Source organism: Balaenoptera acutorostrata, chromosome 3 (genome assembly GCF_949987535.1).
Source record: "Balaenoptera acutorostrata chromosome 3, mBalAcu1.1, whole genome shotgun sequence".
NCBI lineage: Eukaryota > Metazoa > Chordata > Mammalia > Artiodactyla > Balaenopteridae > Balaenoptera > Balaenoptera acutorostrata.
In genome coordinates this window covers 169,678,955-169,698,049 of record NC_080066.1, presented here as the reverse complement: position 1 = coordinate 169,698,049, position 19,095 = coordinate 169,678,955, and the positions used below count along the sequence as shown (strand labels likewise).

Sequence of the window (19,095 nt, the reverse complement as noted above, 5' to 3'; positions counted from 1 at the left end):
CATTTTGTGTACAGCTGAAATAATTTATTTTCCCATTGTCTTAGTTTTTCAAATATGTAGGAGAAAAAAACTTTAAAATAATTCTATGGGTCTTTTACATAAAAATGTTGAATAGAATATTTTCTCCAAAAGCAGCTTGATAAACTTCAAATTCAGTGAAGGAATTTTCATGAAGAACAAAGCAGTTGGTTTAGCTCTGTAAATTACTAGTGCTGGCAATGACATTAAAATGGATGGCTCAGATTCCTGTTAAAACGGGAAGTCCAAAATTACTGTTCGTGCAAAATTCTTTCTGGGTGGGAGAAGGGGATTCTAGGTAGATACATTTGTGGAATGCTGGGTTAGACAGAATTCACTACTAGACTAATTAGTTTTTAATATATCAATGTGTGTATTCTTTGGATTCTCTAAGAGGCAGGGATATATTTGTATTTCACTTTGACCATCAAAGCTATCTTTCAAAAACAGATCAGTTATTATGTGGTTTGGGAAATAATTGCCTTAACCATTACTCTTTATCTGAATCTTGGTCCAGTTTCTTAAAAGATTGGTTAAATGGTTTGAGATGGACTTTGCTGAGGACGTGTCATAGGGCTTTTATGTTTGTTTGTTTGTTTTAAACAACAACCTTACTATCCTGTGTGGTAGCTTGTGCTTGTTTTGTATTTCTGCCTAAATAGAAGACGCTATCCCACCTTGGTGCAAGGTGGGCTACAGGCAGACCCACCTTTTCGTGTAGGTATGGCCAAATTTTTTTTCTAGTAGCCCTATGATCTGCTCCAGAAAGTACTCTTATTGAAGCCCCAAATTAATCACGCAGCGTGGAATGAAGAAGTGAGTTTAGCTTTGGAAATAGAGGGCAAAGTTAAAAATCACTATCATGGAAGTGTTCCTATAGATTAGAACATTGAACTTTTATGTAGTCCTCTTAAATCTGCCATGATGAATAGCCCCCAGATAAACCACAGCCAATTAGATGAGTTCATTTGTTGAATGGAGTTAGAATTAGCCATTTGATTGTCTGAAGAACATTTGCCAAAAGCAACTCACTTCGTTTTGGCATATTTGATATATTGAGCTGGTATCTGACAGTAGTTGGCCACAGCATAACTTGCTTCTTGAGACTGTTCCTGGAATGTGCTAGTAATATCAGCTTTAAAAGAGGGTGACTGAATTTTTAATTGATAAATAGGAGGGGAGTCACATATATGATTCATCTAAAAATGGCATAGATTATTTAGGTGCAAGTTAAAGAAGTCTAAGACATAGCCATGGTTTTATTCCACATGTATGGAGAGATTCTACAATTTTGCTGTTTCCCAATAGGATTTTTATATTGTGCCTTTACTAAAATTGCCTTTTTGTCATTACTAAAAGCTCTTCTCAAGACTATTAAAAGTGGTTTCAATCAATGTGTAGCTATCTTTAAAATCATGTATTTTTCTACTCAACTAAATCACCACACCTTTTTCTCTTCTTCCTATACAGACTTAGCTTTGGAACCAAACCCTTCTGACCACCCAAGGCCAAGCACAGTTTTTCGGAGCAAATCTCAAACAGAGGGTAAGGCAATGCTTTTTTTTCCCTGAGAAAAAGAGTGAAAACTGTTTTTGTTTTGTGTATTATAGGAGGTATTTAGAAAAACTCTTACAGTGGTTTAAATGTTTCACTTTTTTTATGTATTCACTTGTCTTATTTTAATATGTTGATGATACAGTTTCCTTTAGTTGTCAGTGTTTTAGGGAGGAGAACACTTAGACTACCTGTTTATACATTTTGCCACCTCTTTATCAACATAGTCAACTGGCCACATGATTTAGATGTGGTCTATTTCTCCATGCTACTTTGTCCTTTTCCCCTTGCTCCGAAGAGCACATATGTTAAAGACAAATGATAGGGTTTAGGTCACAGTTAGGTTTTCATTTGATCAAATCAGAAAAATCAGTTGTTATATATGGGAATTGAGCCTTGTGATTTTGGCCCTGTTTTACACAGTGTTCAACCAGACGAGCCTATCTCACATCCAGATTTATGCTACTCAGAACTTTTAAGCTATTCAAAACGTTCTCATCCTAATGTAGTGCTGTGCCAGGGTAATAAGAGCAACATGCCATATGGGGTTTTCCAGAAGATTATCCTCAGCATGTGAAACTCATATAAATTTCCTGTGTCCTCCTTGTTTTAAGATGAGAATCAGAACCGTAGAATTTTTTGCACTCCTGCTTGCCTGCTTGTCTTCCTTAATGTTATGTTAAATCCTAGTTTATTTGCTAAAAAGCCATACGTGACCAAGTTTTTCAGTTGATTACGAGAGCAGGAATACAAGAAGTGAACATTCCATCATATTTAAAGTGAAGCAGCACAATAAAAAACGGAGGTTTGGTTTTTTGTTGTTGTCGTTTTGCTTTTTGTTTTTTTCCGTTAGATCACTGGTTTTTATAAAAGGATATAACTTAGGAACAGCCAGATGGAAGAGATGCATAGGGCCAGGCATGGGGACAGGGCACAGAGCTTTGATGCCCTCTGCAAGGGTACTACGTGTTCACCAACCTGGAAGCTCCTGGGGTTTCTAACTTGCATTTTTCTCGTGTGTGTACTTGAGCCACTCATTTCTGGTTAGGATTGCTCTATTTCTCAGTTTCTTCCAGAGCCATGAGCTGCTCACATGTAGAGGGGCTCTGGAGACAGGAAAAGAAAAGCTGTCCCATGCTTGTCTCTCTCTTCAGCCTTAAGGAATCCGTGCCTGTGATGCCTGTCTGGAGTTAAAGGAGGCAATGTGAGCAAGAGTGTGGCCTAAGACCCTCTTCAGGCTTTTATTCTTCTGGCCTTTGTTGGAGCAAAACAGTTTTGTGTGCTGTAGATATGTTCATTTAGGTCAGCACACTCATTTTAAAATTTACGTTTAACATAGGTTACTTTCCAGTTGTGTATTTTTTCAGTAAGGTATTTGAGTAGGTTACCATTAAGTGGTTCAGGATGCTTCCAGAGCTACTGGTGCGTTCGGAGATGAGTGCCTGGCCAGAAACTGGTTCTTAGAGTTGTCATCTGTAGGTTGTGGTAATTAAAGTAAGCTGTGTGTAAATGAAGAATTAGAAAATACTCCTGGCTAGTAGTAGTAGTTCAGCTATGCAGCAGGTAAATTTTTTTATTAGCTAAGTTTCTCACCTGGCCTAATTTGCTTTGTCCTTTTCTTTTGTAAATGGGGAGTCTTTCATTTGTACCTAATACAGAATATCTATTAGGTCAAAAAAGTGAAACTAAGTTTTTAGATTTTATTTATAGGACTCATCTTGCTGGGTGATTTAAATTATATATTTTGTTGGAAATTATTTTAAAAAATAGAATGGAATTTTATCTCATTGTGTTATTGGTAATCCATCAAATAATTAGTGACTACTTTTATTTTTCTATGGCATTTGTATCAGAATTCATCAGTTAATTTTTTTTATTCTTAGTGCGGGAAAAGAGGACGAGCAGCCCTTTAAACCATGTAAGTAAACAGTTGAAAAGTTAAGAAATTAATAGTTTGAATTAAAAATATGTCTGCCATGATTCCTAAAAATATGATGGATCCAATACTGTTAGCATGGACCTCTTTTTGGTAGATTTTCTAAATCTCTCTTTTCCTAATTATCAAATGTATTCAGGAAAGTCTTTGACTTAGTAGTGCCCATTTTTTAAGGGTTCTGACATTTAAGTTAAATTTCACTAATATGGTTGTAGTATAAAGATCTGCCTTAAATTCTTTTGCCTTATTTTTTTGATCTTATTTTTTAACCAAAGGAATAAAAGTATAACAGGTAAGTTAATTTTTAGCACTGTCCATTGACTTCTTGTCATAGCAGGTGAAAGCTTAGCTTCTTCGGTCCACCGTGACGTTATTTCCCTCCCTGTGTTCCCTCAACGTGTATCAGTTTTTATGAAATCAGAATCAATGTTTACATTACTACGACTCTGCAAATATTGTGCACTGCTGAGCCATATAGTTCTCTGACTGTGCCTCCTCCTTGTACGCCCTTCATTCTTCTTCTTCAATATTAATGAAATTGGAGCCCTTCTGCACTTCTCTAGGATAACCCAATCCCCCTTTTCCTAGCCAACGTGATCTCACACAGCCAAATGCAGTAAGTAGCTCCCTGCCCGGTCTCCCTGCTTTCACATTCTTCATTTTTTCTGTGGAATTAATTTCCTGACTATATTCACTTGCCTGTTTTCTAACAGCTATTTTTTTCCCCAAATGTTTTAACATTTGTCACATGCCTATCAAAAATATTTTCCGTCTACTAAGCCACATCTGTTCCATTTTTTTCTTGGAGACACTTTTCCCCAATCTTTTGTCTTCCTACTCCCATATAGACTGGTGTTCCCCTAGGCCTGCTCTATGCCTCTTTTCCTGGGATATCTGTGTGAAGTCATCTGGGATCTCACATAACTCTGCTCTCTTATGTTGGATCCCCTATGTCCTAGATTCTGTTTCCCTCTTGTCTTGTTATACTTCCTTGTTTTACTGGAGCACATTTTCGTGGGAAAAGGGCACATGGGCAGAAAGTTTATAGAGATCTAGCCTCTTTGAAACTCCTTCTATTTGATAAAGTATAGAATTCTCAGTTGAAACTAATTTTTGCAGTTCTAAAGACACTTCCCTCTCATCTTCTCATTTACACTGTTGCTCTTAAACCTGTTGACATTGTATGGTACATTGTACATTACCGATTGTAGTCATTTCCCCCCATCCCTTCCTTCTCGGGAACCTTTTAGTACCTTCCCTCTCCCTGGGATTTTGAAATTTCATAATTTGGTTTGGTATAGACCTTTTTTGTGTGTTTCTTTGACATTCTGTTTTTTTCTTCCAGGTTCCTATTATTCGGATGTTGGAAGTCTTAGACTTACCAGATCGCTAACTTTTTTCCCCTCCTGCTTTGCATTTTGTCTTTTTGTCCTGCTTCCTGGAGATTTCCTTGACTGTGCTCTAATCCTTCTATTGAATATATTGTTTTGTCTACCTTATTTTCAATTTATAGAGTTCTCTTATATCCTGTCATTCTTTTTTTCACTGGTGCAATTTCAAGTTTTCATTTGCTCCTGAGTTCTTATCACTCCCATCAATTCCTTCTTCCTGTTTTGTTTTGTGTTTTTTTAAAGCATCCTTATATTTTATTTTATTTATTTATTTTTTGGCTGCATTGGGTCTTGGTTTCTGCACGTGGGCTTTCTCTGGTTGCGGTGAGCTGGGCCTACTCTTTGTTGGGTGCGTGGGCTTCTCATTGCAGTGGCTTCTCTTGTTGCGGAGCACAGGCTCTAGGGCGTGTGGGCTTCAGTAGTTGTGGCTCATGGGCTCTAGAGCGCAGGCTCAGTAGTTGTGGCGCATGGGCTCAGTTGCTCTGTGGTATGTGGGATCTTTCTGGGCCAGGGCTCGAACCCGTGTCCCCTGCATTGGCAGGCGGATTCTTAACCACTGCGCCACCAGGGAAGTCCCATTCCTTCTTCCTGTTTTGATCTCTTACTTGTTGGGGGCTTCCCTCAAACGTGTGATGGTCCTTGGCTGTCTGTTAAGATCTAATTGGAAGCATCACTTGGACAACTCGTTAACTGATGGGCCTCACTGCAAGGATTTGGGGACCACGCCTCTGAACCCTGAGCCTGCCTTGGGTTCTGTAAGACGAACTGGTTTTCTTGTTCCTGTCCTAGTCACTCTCCGTAGGTACCAAGGTTGTGCTTCCTCCTTTCTGCCATGTCAGTTACCACTCCTTTATCTAGTCTTTTCACCTTTCAAACATTAAAAATCATCTGCTGTTTATCCTGTCTTATGTATAGCTTTTTTAAAAAATGCCTTTAATTCTACTGAGATGATATCTGAAAGAAGGGGAAGAGGAAATAGATTTGTGGTCAGTCTACTCAAACTTAGATTTATTCTTTGAATATAGGTTCTGAGTTTGAGGTTTAATTCAATATAATTAACGATATTAATTCAGACAATATTTTTGATTATACCTATAATTAGAATATTATACTTTTCTACTAAGGCCTGGAGTATGAATTCTATTCAAACCACTCACCCTACCATATTGTCCATTAATGTGCAACATAGATGGAGTATTACAGACTTTTCAGTTAAAGTCATTGATTCTTAATAAACGTATCCAAAACTTGTGAAAAGGGGGAAGAAAAAAGTGAACTTCAGCTTTATTCTCTTTTTTTTTTTTTCATTTATATACTTTTATTTGGGAATGTTTAAATCAATACAGAGAAAACTAAATTTCAGAGACACTGAATATCATTAGTTTGGATATCATTACTTTATTATAAAAAAAACACGGAAATTATTTACAGGATGAAAGATTTCAGAACTTCAGTGGCAGCTTCACGTGATGCCATTGGGGGAACGGGCAGCTTCACGTGATGCCATTTCAATAGTGACTTATTTTAGTCGACATATTTTCCAAGAATGTCACCATCTCTAAATAGGAAATAATCCTTGTCATCTAGAACTACTTTGGTGCCTCCGTATTCTGGGAGAAGAACTTTATCTCCAACTTTCACACTAACTGGTTGAATCTCTCCAGCCTTTCCTTTAGAGCCTGATCCAACAGCTACTACCATTGCTTGCAATACTTTTCCTTGCGATTTTTCTGGAAGCATAATGCCTCCTTTGGTTACAACTTCGGGTGCACTTCTTTCAACTAATACTCGGTCAAAGAGGGGAAGAAACTTTCTAAATGCCTGTCCTGCCATGACTCGGGTTGCCGCGCTTCGTACTCTCGCTCTCTCCAGCTTTATTCTTTTAATGGGTTAAAATCAGAGGCAGTAGGCACAGTGGGAAGAGTCATTGGGTGGGGGCAGGATTTCAACAGGTACTTGACCTTTAATGATAAGCTTTGAGGGTTGTTACTTACTAGCCTCCTAGGTATGATTATTTTCTAGTCTTCACCATTAAACCTGAAGTCTACTAAGCAACCTTTCCCCTTATAAAGATTGTAAAAGTCCATGTATTTTGTCCTTAGTGCTGAATGAAGATAAATACTCTTCTTCAGTGACCAATTGAAATAATACCTATGAACATTAAACTGTCAGTAGTGTTTTTTGCTACTTGTTTTTTTTTTTTTTGTATTTGCATTTTATACCCTTATGTGTGTCAGTGCAGTTTATTGAGGTTGTGAGCCAGCAATGGTAAGGCTTTAATCATAAAGGACAGTTATCTTAAATTTTCAAGCAAGATGAGAGGAAAGTAATCTGCTGGCAGCTAACATAGCTAGGCTTTGCTCAGAGGCTTCAATTCTGCCATCCTTTAGTGAACACTAGATGCTGGAAAGTTGGAATAGTTTCAGGAGTAGGCCTGTGGAAGTGTTTCTCTTGTAGGATCGAGCCAGTAGACTGTAAGTTGCTGATACATTAAATGAGCCCCCATAGGACTATAGACCACATCTAATTAAAAATTTTAAATGTTTTAGCAGTAATATTTCCAAAGACAAATCAATATACATTCATAATAGAAAAAAAAGTTTTTAATAGAGGAAAACAGGATAAATAGCACCCAAAGCTCTACCAACTAGTCTATATTTTGGTACATTTCCTTACTATTTTTATTCCCCTCATATATATAGATTTTTGGTCAGAATTGACTTTTATTACGTGTAGTGTATGTCATATTATACCCTAATAGTAGTGACCTTAAAAGATAACCTGCTTCGTTTAGAATCAAAGTATTTGAATGAGTGAATTTTCATTTTTCATGCTGTATCTGTTTTTTGAGATTCTAAAATTACACATTAACCAAATAGCTTAAGGACCATATCCGAGTTTTAGTTTAAAACATTTCTAGCTTGAAGGAGAACTTAGTCTTCCAAATAGTGATACTTTTCAAATATGTTACATCTAGAACTTTTTGTTAATAAGGAATAAGTGGCTTTGCATAAAGCATCTGAAACAAGCAAAATGGTGTTTTATATATGCCCTTTGGATATTTCTGATGATTGGATACTGGCAATTTTTATTTAAATGCTCTGTATTTTCAAAAGCATCAACTAGATTTTCTCCCTGCCTCACCTTTCATGTATTTGTGGAGGACATTGATGGGAGAGTGTGACAGCATGGTGAAAACTATTTTATATTAATGGGAGGAAGGAAGGCTCATCTGAATTAGTAAACAAACAAAAACCAAAAACAAAACCCAGCTTTAAAATTGTTTGTATTCTGTGGTATTAAAGAATGCTACTCTTCCTTCCAGTGGCTTTCAGTGATTGGGATTTGGTTATTGGCCTTACTTTAAGGAAGAGAGTTGTCCTAACATAGTTTAGGCCATGTTAGTATTTGACTATTGCCGTGTTCATGGGCTCTTCACAAATAAATGGATACTTCTAAAGTGTTTTAAAGATAGTTCATTCTCTAGAGGGTCTCAAAAAGTTCTTTGTCACCTATCCAACACCACTGTAGATAAATTCTCACGAATTTGTATCTTTAGTAAGATTTACCTCCAGTTGTAACTGATCTTAAATAATTTCTCAAACACTTGTTGAATCCTAATTTGTCCCAGATTCTGTGCTCAGTAGCTGGAGGTAGGAGAAGACTCTTTCTAACCTGGAGAAGCTTGTTTACTTAAGAGGGTGGTACTATGCAAGCAGCTGAGACCATGGAACAGTTGGTAAATTAGATGTGTGAGTGTGCAGAAAGTGAGAAGTGTTGTGGTGTGCCTGCTGGCAAAGGGATCCTAGAGGAAGATGGGGTCAAGCTTGCTGGGACAGGAGGAAGAAAAAGGCACTGCAGGCAGAGAGCAGCATGGGTGAGGCAGGAGTGTCAAATAACACGTAGAACCGAATTAGTACAATTTTGAAATGAATGGCAAGTATTCTCTGAGGTTCTCACTTGAGTAATGTCATGGCAGTCTTACTTAAACATGAAGTGAGAAGTTAAATTCTCAGAGTTGTTTTATCCGTTTTTTTTTTTGGATGCGAGAGAATCTTTAAGCAGTACCTTTTTGTCCTCCAGATAAGGAAGTTGAGGCCCAGAGAGACTTATGGCCCCCAGCTTTTTAGTGATAGAGCAGCCCTGGCATGCCCAGCCTCTGATTCGAAAACGTTTGTTTCGTCACACTGTCTCCTGAACTAATACATTTATTATTGGTGTTCATTTACTGCAGTGAAATGCTCCTACATCGGTATTCCATAAAGCATTACGTTTTATTGTAGTAAATGAATAGAAATAGGAAATCTCAGCTGCATTTCATTGCTTAAGGAAAAAACCCTGAAATCTTATTCTAAACTTTTTACATTATTATAAAGGTAATTTATAATAGGCGCTTGCCAGGTTTGATTATAGGTACTATATCAAGGCAGCATTTTATAACCCATTTCTCAAAGCTCGTCTGTGGAAGTCAGAGTATAGAGGTTTCCCATAGAGCTGCACATGATATCACACTCAGGCAGTTCATGGAGTGTAAGAAAAATCTTAATGCTTTATCGTTTGACATTTTAACCAAGGAAAAAAACACACTTTATAGGTTTAACTTACTGTGACGTTTTCTTCTATTTCCCTTCCCCTTCAGGTATCTCCAGGGCAGCTTACTAAAAAGTATAGCTCATGCTCAACAATATTTCTAGATGACAGCACAGTCAGCCAGCCTCATCTTAGAACCACAGTAAAACGGTGAGTACAAGTAGGTTGCCAAGGGCTGAGTGACAGACCCCCTTATCGCTAAAAGCATCCTAGCCATACATAATTTCATTCATTTGAATTGTCCTTTTCAGTGATCAGGTTAAAAAACTGGTGTCAACTATAGATTGATTTCAAGGACCTAAATATGAATTTTCAGTTTCCATTTTAATCTTAGAGCGCATGCTAGAAGGGAAAGCCAGTTAGCAAATAAGAAATCGCAGAAAAAGTATAAATTTTTATTTGACGCATTTCTGTTGTTAAGCCATTGTTGAACATAATGAGAAAGAGAGGTACTTTTTATTGGCTATTTCTAGAAAAAATTATTTCTTTAGGAGTTGTAGTCCTCAAACAATGTATACTACTTTGGAAGCTACTCTTAGAAGAAGGAACAGCTTGTCCCCTACTGGCACCAAAGCGAATCTGCATTTAAATTTAATTGGATTTTGTCAGATTTATCCCACTGTGCTTTTTTTTTTTTTCCTGCACTATTTCTGTATGAAATTTTCCTTCTCTTTCCTGTCCCCCAAAGAGGGGGAGAATATATCAAACCAGTCTTAAGAAATACACACTCAAGCTTAATTTCTTTGTAGATGAAATTTGTTCAACTGAGGTTTTAACTTAATAGACACATTTAATTTTTGTTTATATATATAAATATATCTCCAACACACTGTATCAATCACAGCAGAGAACAAGAAAAGAGGTGAGGTTTCGGAAACATGGCTGTGGTCAGGCTTATACTTAAGGAGACACGAACAGTGTCATGATGATGGAAACTATTCTTTAATTTCTGGGAGCACCTCATAGTCCACAATTGGAGATGCACTTTCAAAACACCCTAATGATGAACCTTTCAAGCTTATTTAAGAGAAAGAAACCAAACGGGATGCAGAGCTTCTTGCCTCCTCCCTCGCGGTTGTCCACGAAACATTAACATCTCCTTAGGATATGAATGTTGATTTTCCAGAACACAGTTTGGGAAATGCTATTTGAAACTATGAATGTCCCTATCCTTAATTTTATTTGTTGTCTTAATTTTATAAGCGAATTATATTTTTAATTGGTTTTTAATGTGCCAACTTTTTTTTTAGCTATTTAAATGATCAGTAACTTCTACTTTAATTAAAGACAGCAAGTTCACAGTCATAATAATGTAACTTTCCTCTCTTGCTTACAATAATAGTTGCAGTCAAATCATGTTTCAGCAAAAACTGAGCCCCATCTCTAAAGTCCTGAGTTTGGGCACTTACCACATCATCACTGAATGTTTTTATTCAGCCAAGACACTGAATCTGTGGGTACCAAAACCACTCTACTTTGGCTAGAGTCGCAGCTTCTTTTGAATTCAAAAGAGTCTGATGTCCAGTATATAATTCAAAAGTACTTTGAAGGTTAACCTTGCTCAGGGACTTCCCTGGTGGTGTAGTGGTTAAGAATCTGCCTGCCAACGCAGGGGACACAGGTTCGAGCCCTGGTCTGGGAAGATCCCACATGCCGCAGAGCAATTAAACCCGTGCGCCACAACTACTGAGCCTGTGCCGTAGAGCCCGCGAGCCACAGCTGCTGAGCCCGTGTGCCACAACTACTGAAGCCCACGCACCTAGAGCCCGTGCTGTGCAACAAGAGAAGCCACCACAGTGAGAAGGCCGCGCACCACGACAAAGAGCAGCCCCCGCTCTTGGCAACTAGAGAAAGCCCGCGCGCAGTAACAAAGACCCCATGCAGCCAAAAATAAGTAAAATTAAATAAAATTAAAAAAAAAAAAAAAAGATTAACCTTGCTCAGACAAGTAGGTTTCATCCTTTTTTTTCCCGACCTAGTCTAATTTTTGGAAGTACAGTAAATTTTAATTTGCTCTCATGAAGTTTTAAAAATGATCATTCATCACATTCATTATTGGTGAAATAAAGGTTTACTGAGAAAATTAATAGGGCCAATTGGCTTTTAGGAATGATTTTGAAAATGTTTATCATGGGGTTAGTTTTCAGTGGGGTAGTTGTTCTCAGTGGGGTAGGTGAGCCTTATTAGAATCACGTATGCAACGTTTCAAGATATATGTTTCTGGATGCACAAAGTCCACCCGCCTGCCCCCGCCTCCAAGACACAGTGTCTGTGTGTCTGTGTGTCTGTCTCTCTCTCACCCACGCACACACCTTTTGACAAGATGGGGAATGATGTGAAGCATGATTATATGGACAAAAGCATCCCGAGTGATTCTCCGATCTTAACCCTAACTCATTCATCCCTAAACTTTGCTGCACGCTGCAGTCATCTGGGGATCTTTAAAAACAGTCCTGATGCCCAAGTCATACCCAGTGCTGGTTAAATCAGGACATCTTGAAGCAGAAGCCAGGCAGTTTTTAAAGCTTCTCAGATGATCCCAGTGTGCAGCTGAGCTTGGGAGCCACTATTTGGTTAGAGGGCAGGAGAAAGAGAACTGCTTCTGATAATTAGTGGGACCTTAGGTAAGTCAGTTTTAAACCTTGGTTCCCTTATCTGTAAAATGGGTTGTTTAATTAAATGTCATCTACGGTTCAGTGGTCCTTTCCATCATAAAACTTCTAATGCTGTGATTTTAAAATCAATTTGAAGATGAAACTTTGAAGCACTATAGAAGTATCCATCTTTGATGCTAACGGTGTTACAGGCCTTTATACAAGTGCTAAGATTCTATAGACCTATTATAAAATTCAGATTTGCCTTCCCTCAATTATTTTGAGTTTCATTTTAGACACTGAGAACAAAGGGGAGCATATAACTTAACCAGAGAACCCCTTTGTTGCCTAATATACAACAGCTGTGAATAACTTAGGACTATAGTAACTTAAAAAAGACTACCTAAGGACTTGTATCTATCTGTTCGTTAATACTTTATTTAAAATAATTTGGAAATACCTGTCATTAATAGTATACTGTGTAGTATTATGCTGTATTATTAGCACTGCTTATTTCAGGATAGCTAGACCTAGCATCAGTTTTGTGGCTATAAAATTTTGCTATTAAATTTTCTAATAATTATGTAAAAGTGATTTTAAATCATTTTGGTATAGAGCACTTTTATTATTTACTTTTAGGGAAATAATGGAAAACGGATGGGTAGGTGGATAGCGAACTAAATCAACTGAAATGCAGGGGCTAACAAAAAAACCACACACACACACACGCCCCCCACACACAAACTACTATATGGCTTAAATTTAAGCATGTGTATAGATAGATATAACTTGTACAGGACAGAAGGTTTTGTGGGTAGAAGGACAAATGACAGGGGAAATATGTAATAATTTATATATTATAATAATCAACCAAAACATGCCTTCTAACAGCATATCTAGCATTTTGGGTCTCCTAATTTTGCTAAAAGCTGAAGAACCTAAAACAAGGGGGAAAGCACCCATGTGGTACTGTTCTGAATTCGAGGATTTCGGGGCCACTGGGCCTCTGGAAGGTCTTCCCTCCTTGCTAACCCCTTTTTAAAACTGTCTTCAGGCCTGATATGATAAAAATCAGTTATTACAATGTATTTTTTTTCCTCCACAGTATGACCTTAGCAATATATTACCACATAAAGAACAGGTGAGCTCTTTTAAAACCTATCTTGTTATTCCAGCTAATTAATTTACAAGGTATCAAGTTTAGTGTTAGGTAATAACTATAGATGTTACTGGCATAAGCTTTTATTATTCGAGTGCTTTTATTACAATATAGAAGTGAATCATTTATTTTTATCTTAGGACCCTTAATTCTTAGGTTACTGAGCATCCCAAAGAGTATTTGTTTATATGGGTTATAGTGATAATTTACTGTATTAGAAATTGAAATTGAGAATTTAAAAACTTAAATCCATTGTATGTTAAAACAGGGTTTGCCTTAGCACTATTGAAATTTTGAGCTAGATAATGCTTTGTTGTGGGGTGTCGTCCTGTGTGTTATAGGATATATAGCAGCACCCTTGGCCTCTACTCACTAGATGCCAGTAGCACCTTCTTCCCTCCACATGACGACAACCAAAACTGTCTCCAGCCATGGCCAGAAGTCCCCTGGGGGACGAAATCACCCCTGATTGGGAACCCCAGTGTTTAACATAAGTCATTTTTTTTTAATGAAAAATAACTATTTTCCACAACAAAAAATAGAGAGAAAAGTATCTCCTTAATAGAAGACAGCTGATGCTCATATCTATTCTGTCTTCAGTCATTTGTTTTGAAGAAACAATATGAAGAAGATCCAGCCGCTTGCAGATATATAGTTGGAAAAAGATGTATTTTTAAAGCCTTCAGATAATTTGGTATATTCTTTGATGCTGTACCAAAAGTCTGCATGTGCTAGTTTCTTAAATTAGTTAAAATGGAATTCTAAATCATATCAATGAACTTGTAATAAATACTATGTTAAATTAATACCCATTGATCTGTCATGCATACTGAGTAGATCTTTTTACCTGTACCTGACTTTATAATATTATACATTGGTCATTTGGAAAGTATTGGTTCACATTTCTGTGGACAGTGTCAAAAACTCACTTTTGTTAGTATCACCACCAGTCTTACCAGAAAAGTCTTTTAAGTGTTGAGAAGTTGTCAAGTTCACAATAGAAGGTAGAAGTTTTCCAAAAATCCTGATATTTTTAGCTTGATGGCTTGAATTTTATCATTGTCAACAAATAACTTTAGAGTTATTTTCCTTGAAGTGACAGGCTCACTTTGTTCATTTTTGAAAGAATGACTGTGTCAGTTGTACATTCAAATAACGATGGTGTTCGATGAAAACAGTGTTTCAAATCAAGATGGTGTTCTATGAAAAAAATGACTTACCGCCAAGTCACAAGTGCTTTTCCTTAACACAGCCATATTTCAGTATGTAAAAGTGCTTAATGCATACTTTCCACTTATTCAGAATATTAAAAAGAAGGACCAAGGTTTAAGAACACTATTAATTTTTACTCTTTTATCAAGGATGTTCTTAAAGCAGATTTGTAACTGCAAGTGGCAGTGAATAATTGAATGACTTCTAATTCAGTTTGGTACCACTGCCTTGATTCATGCTCAGAAACCAGCAGTTTTACCCACTTTTGCTTTTATACATCCATAGCAAATGTCACACAATGTGAAGGGCAGGTAGTGTCTTAGTATTCTTATAAAAGCAGTTTTGACCTCTTGGGCCTCCTGAAGGAGGGGATAGGGGAGAATCCCAGAGGCCTGCAGACCACATTTAGAGAACCGCTGTTCAAATGAGCGCAGTGTATTAGTGTGGTGAAATTTTAAATTAAAAAGCCTGGTTTCTTTTAAAATAAAAAGACAATTACATTTTTAACTCAAACTATTTAAAAGAGACAAGAAGAAATACACAATAAGAATATAAAGAACTAAAGAGAAAAAAACGGGAAAAAACCATGAATCTCATATTGACATTGATTGAAGTTAGAAGAATTTATTGCCCACCACCACTGCTTTATAAAATGTTCTTGCATATTCCAGTGTGAGGTTAGAGGAGTGAAAATATATTGGTTTACTAGCATTGCCTGTTAGGGAGGGTCAGTGCTTATAGAGGCAACTCTGGCTGGTTGTTGTAGAAAAGATTTCACGGAACTTGATGTGCTGAGTAAAAATAGGTCAGGAAACCTTTCTAAGGGTGGAATCCAGGAGAAGAATTTCTAAAACTGTTTGCTTTGTTGAAGGTTAAGCTTCCTCTACCCCTCTCTCTACTCCTAGCAGATATTTTACTAAGATAGTAACTCCTGAATTAATTTTTTAAATGCCCATTCTTATTTTATAGAGATGCAGATAGATCCTTGGATATTTTTGATGAGAGATTACATCCACTCACAGTAAGTGTCAGTTTTATTGAAGTGGTATTTTTCTCTTATACAGTTGTGTTTATTTCATGCTGATTTGCTTTTAAATTAAGTACTAGAAGAAAATTACTTCCTCCAGCTCGAAGTCAAATTCATCTTCCTTTAAGTCTTCTTCCCCACGCCATGTTGTGTCTAGTCATTTTCCCGAAGGCGTGTTGGATAAGGGGTTGATGGATATGAACCGAGTTGCACTTTGTATGAATAGTGAGCAGGTAAGTAAACATACCCAAGTAACAGAAAATGTATCTTTTTAAAGGATGATTTTCCCTAGCATCAAACAATATAAATATTTGTAAATAAACCTAATATGATAAGGCCTGTAAGAAGAAAATTAGAAAACTGTTTAAATTTTAAACGAATTAAAATGACAAAGTTTTAAAATTCACTTCTTCGGGTGCTCTGTAGCCACACGTGGCTGGCGACTGCTGTACAGGACAGCACATTCTTCGAGCCTTATGGTTACAGGACACTGGAAATGTGTTTTCAAAGTTGATGACAGAAAAGTATGACATATGGTGATCAGCAAGACTTCTGAGCCTAAAAATATTGGGTTGGCCAAAAAGTTTGTTTGGTTAGTGAATATATTGTTCAATAAAATGCTTGGTGAAAATGAAAACTGTGTCTTTTATTTTTACTTAAAACCAAATGAACTTTTTGGCCAACCCAATAGTTTACATTTGGTTAGAATTCTGTGGGGAGGAACGTGGAAATACATAAATTTTCTGCGGTTGTGCCTGTATTTTTCTTTAATGAATGGTGGTGAGTACTGGATCACTGTGGTATTTTAGGATCCCATTGTTTATATTTAAAAGACTACAAGACATGTCACCCAACCAAAATTATTTTAAGGGGCACGTGGGCCCAAGTGTGAAGACTGCTATCTTAAGGGTACTTTTAAGTATTTTTCTTCCATGGATACATTAATTGCATTTTTTCTCCTTTCAGCGAGAAAAGATGCCAGAGGAATACTTCGAGCATGATCCTGAACACAAATTCATTTACAGATTTGTTCATACTCTTTGTAGTGCCGCACAGCTAACTGCTGAAAGTGCAGTAGTAACTTTGGTAAGATATTTTTTCTTTCATAAAGCATCTGTAGACATTTCTGTCTTGTACACATGGTATGGTCCTGTTTTTCCCAAATGAAAGTAGGTTCCTGAAATGATCATTAGCACTTTATTAAGAGAAACCTATCAAAAGAAAGTAAAGTATACACATTTGAGCTTTAATAATCATTATGATTTAAAATGTTGCCATTGCTTTTCTCATCACAAAACAATTGCTATTAAAGGCAGCAGGAGAGATTTCTGGTTTCTCCTTCCACGCCTGAGGGGACACATGCACGCACAGTGCACACACGCACACACAGACGACGCATGTTGTGGTGGTAGGGCGGGGCAATAACTGAACGCTCTGGTCCACAGGCAGAAACAGGTTCCGGGTAGTTTGAAGCTGAGTCCCAGACTGTACTGCCTAGGCAGTTCTGATATGTGTCCTGACTGAGAACTACTGCCCTCAGTTCTCTGTTCCTTGGATAATGGATAATGGTGTTAACCATCCCTGCTGTCCTCTTATTGCCTGCATGTGAAGTTGCCCAGGACTAGGGTGCCAGTAGGACTTCAGAAGGCTTTCCTCTAGTTAGCCTGCTAAGCTACAGCTGTGTAAGGACCTTTTTGTCATCCATTCCTAATTCCTATGGTAAGATTTTATCATTTGAATAATAAATCATATTCAAGTGAGAGGCAGTTGGGATTGTTTTACTTCTCCCTATAGCAGACCTGTAGGGGGGAAAGTCAGCTGCGTGGTCTGCAGGGAAGGAATACTTAGGCCACTCACTGCCTGCTCCTATCAAGGCAGAATTTAGGACAGGAGGCTTGTCCTTTTGAAAAGAGACCCCTCAGTGGGTACTGGGTCAGACACAGGCCTTTTCTTGGAGCTACAGGCCACTTGGAGTGCTTAGCACATGCTTGAGAGAGGCAGGAATGGTGCTTGCATATGGAGAGCTAGGAAATGCAGGAAGGAGAGTGTTTGGGTTGGAAGAGAGGCATTTCTTTGTAGACAAGTTAAGCTTGATGTACCTGCGAGACAGCAGAATGGCAGTGTCTAGTAATCATTTGAATATATGGGATTGGAGCATGAATCTGAGCTAGAGGGAGGGCATTAAGTGTAGCTGTTCAAATGCAGAGAAAGTATGTAAAATAAAAAGTGGGTAGAAGATAGATCTGTAGGGACTGTCAGCACTTAAGGGACAGATCCCCAGAAGAGTGGCTACAGTGGTAGGAAACCCAGCAGAGAACCCTAAGAGACACCAGGAGAGGTTCAAGAAGGAGAGTATGGTCCAAACGCTAAATGCTACCAAGAAGTTGCTCATGTCATAAATACCATGTCACTGAATACCTACTCTGTGTCACTTTTCTACATGTGGGGGGTGGAGGAGAGAACAAGTTGGATAAATAAAGTTCTTGCCTTTATGGAGCAAGTGTGGAAGACGTAAATTTTTTTTTTTTTTTTTTTTTATCGGAGTACAGTTGGTTTACAGTGTTGTGCTAGTTTCAGGTGTATAGCAAAGTATAAGTGTTTTTTTTAATGAGTGTTTTTTAAAAGATGACTATTTCAAGTAGTGGTAAAAACCATGAAGAGAAAGCAAGGTAAAGGGATAAAGTGATTAGAGGGGCTTACTAGAAAGCTCAGGAAGAGCCTCTTTAAAGAGGTAATGTTTGAACCCAGGACGTGGCTGAACTGAGGAAGATCAGGTACGCTGGCATTACGGGCAGAGGGGACAAGTGCAAGGCTCTGAGACAGGAACTTGTTCTGTGTGTTCAAGGAAAAGCAAGGTGGCCATTGTGATCCGAGCGGGGAATGAGGGAAAGAGCATAGGTGATGAGGTCACGGAAGGACAAGGCCGTACCGCACAGGGCCTCGTAACTTGCAGGCCACGGGAAGAAGGTATTTGTTTGATGGGAAACCTCTGGCAGATCTGGAGCAGGCGCATAAAGTACTCTTAATTTAAGAGGCTCTCCTGGCTGCTTTGGGGAGAACAGACTGTAGTCTGTTGGGAGGCAGAGAAGTTAGGCAGTGGCAGCGATACAAGTCAGAAGTGACAGACAGAAAAGCGGTCAGGGTCCCAGTGAAGGTAGAGATAACAAGAAGTTCTAACAGATTGGAGCAGGATACACTCAAGTGCAGGTGTTTGGTCTCAGCGACTGGGCGTGTGGCAGTGCTCTTTCATTTATGAGGGGAAGGCCTGGGGAGTGGAGCTCTGGGACGAAGAGCTCTGGGTGGTTTGTGTGAAGGCACCGGTGACCACGGCAAGAGTAGTCTCTGTAGAGTGGTAGCAGCAGGAGGCTGACTGAAGTGGGTTAAGGAGAGGATGGGAGATGAGGAGCTGGCCTCAGCCCTGAGGACGCCGTCGAGGGGCAGTGGGGGACAGGCTGGGGACATGGAAGCATTCACACTGGAGGAAGCCTCTGACAGAGAGGGAGAAGTTGTTCAAAAAGAGACTAACTGTGGGCACAGTGCTCTGCAGAAGTGAGGTGGGATCAACTTCATTCATAGGAGAGTTAGCTTCAGTGAAAAGAAAGAAATCTCGCTTC

General features: G+C 38.3%; 2 protein-coding genes across 11 annotated transcripts in view; one reads left to right on the top strand and one right to left on the bottom strand.

Annotated features, from left to right (window-relative positions):
* LOC130707632 (cyclin-Y-like protein 1) overlaps positions 1-19,095 on the top strand; it is a 92,125-nt gene that overhangs the window by 29,172 nt on the left and 43,858 nt on the right. For 4 of the 10 annotated variants that reach the window (XM_057543519.1, XM_057543517.1, XM_057543521.1 and 1 more), the window contains 6 exons: positions 1,489-1,563; positions 3,456-3,490; positions 9,539-9,639; positions 13,189-13,224; positions 15,424-15,475; positions 16,448-16,567. The exons of 1 other annotated variant lie outside the window; for it this stretch is intronic. In XM_057543519.1, coding sequence (XP_057399502.1) covers positions 1,489-1,563; positions 3,456-3,490; positions 9,539-9,639; positions 13,189-13,224; positions 15,424-15,475; positions 16,448-16,567 — 419 coding nt within the window. Of the gene's footprint in view, positions 1-1,488; positions 1,564-3,455; positions 5,698-9,538; positions 9,640-13,188; positions 13,225-15,423; positions 15,476-16,447; positions 16,568-19,095 lie in introns of all 10 variants that reach the window. 5 more of the 10 variants (XM_057543522.1, XM_057543520.1, XM_057543523.1 and 2 more) reach the window with 5 other exon arrangements.
* Positions 6,288-7,041, bottom strand: LOC130707633 (10 kDa heat shock protein, mitochondrial-like). Its single transcript, XM_057543531.1, has one exon. It carries the CDS (start codon positions 6,730-6,732, stop codon positions 6,424-6,426), a length of 309 nt encoding a protein of 102 aa, XP_057399514.1. The 5' UTR covers positions 6,733-7,041; the 3' UTR covers positions 6,288-6,423.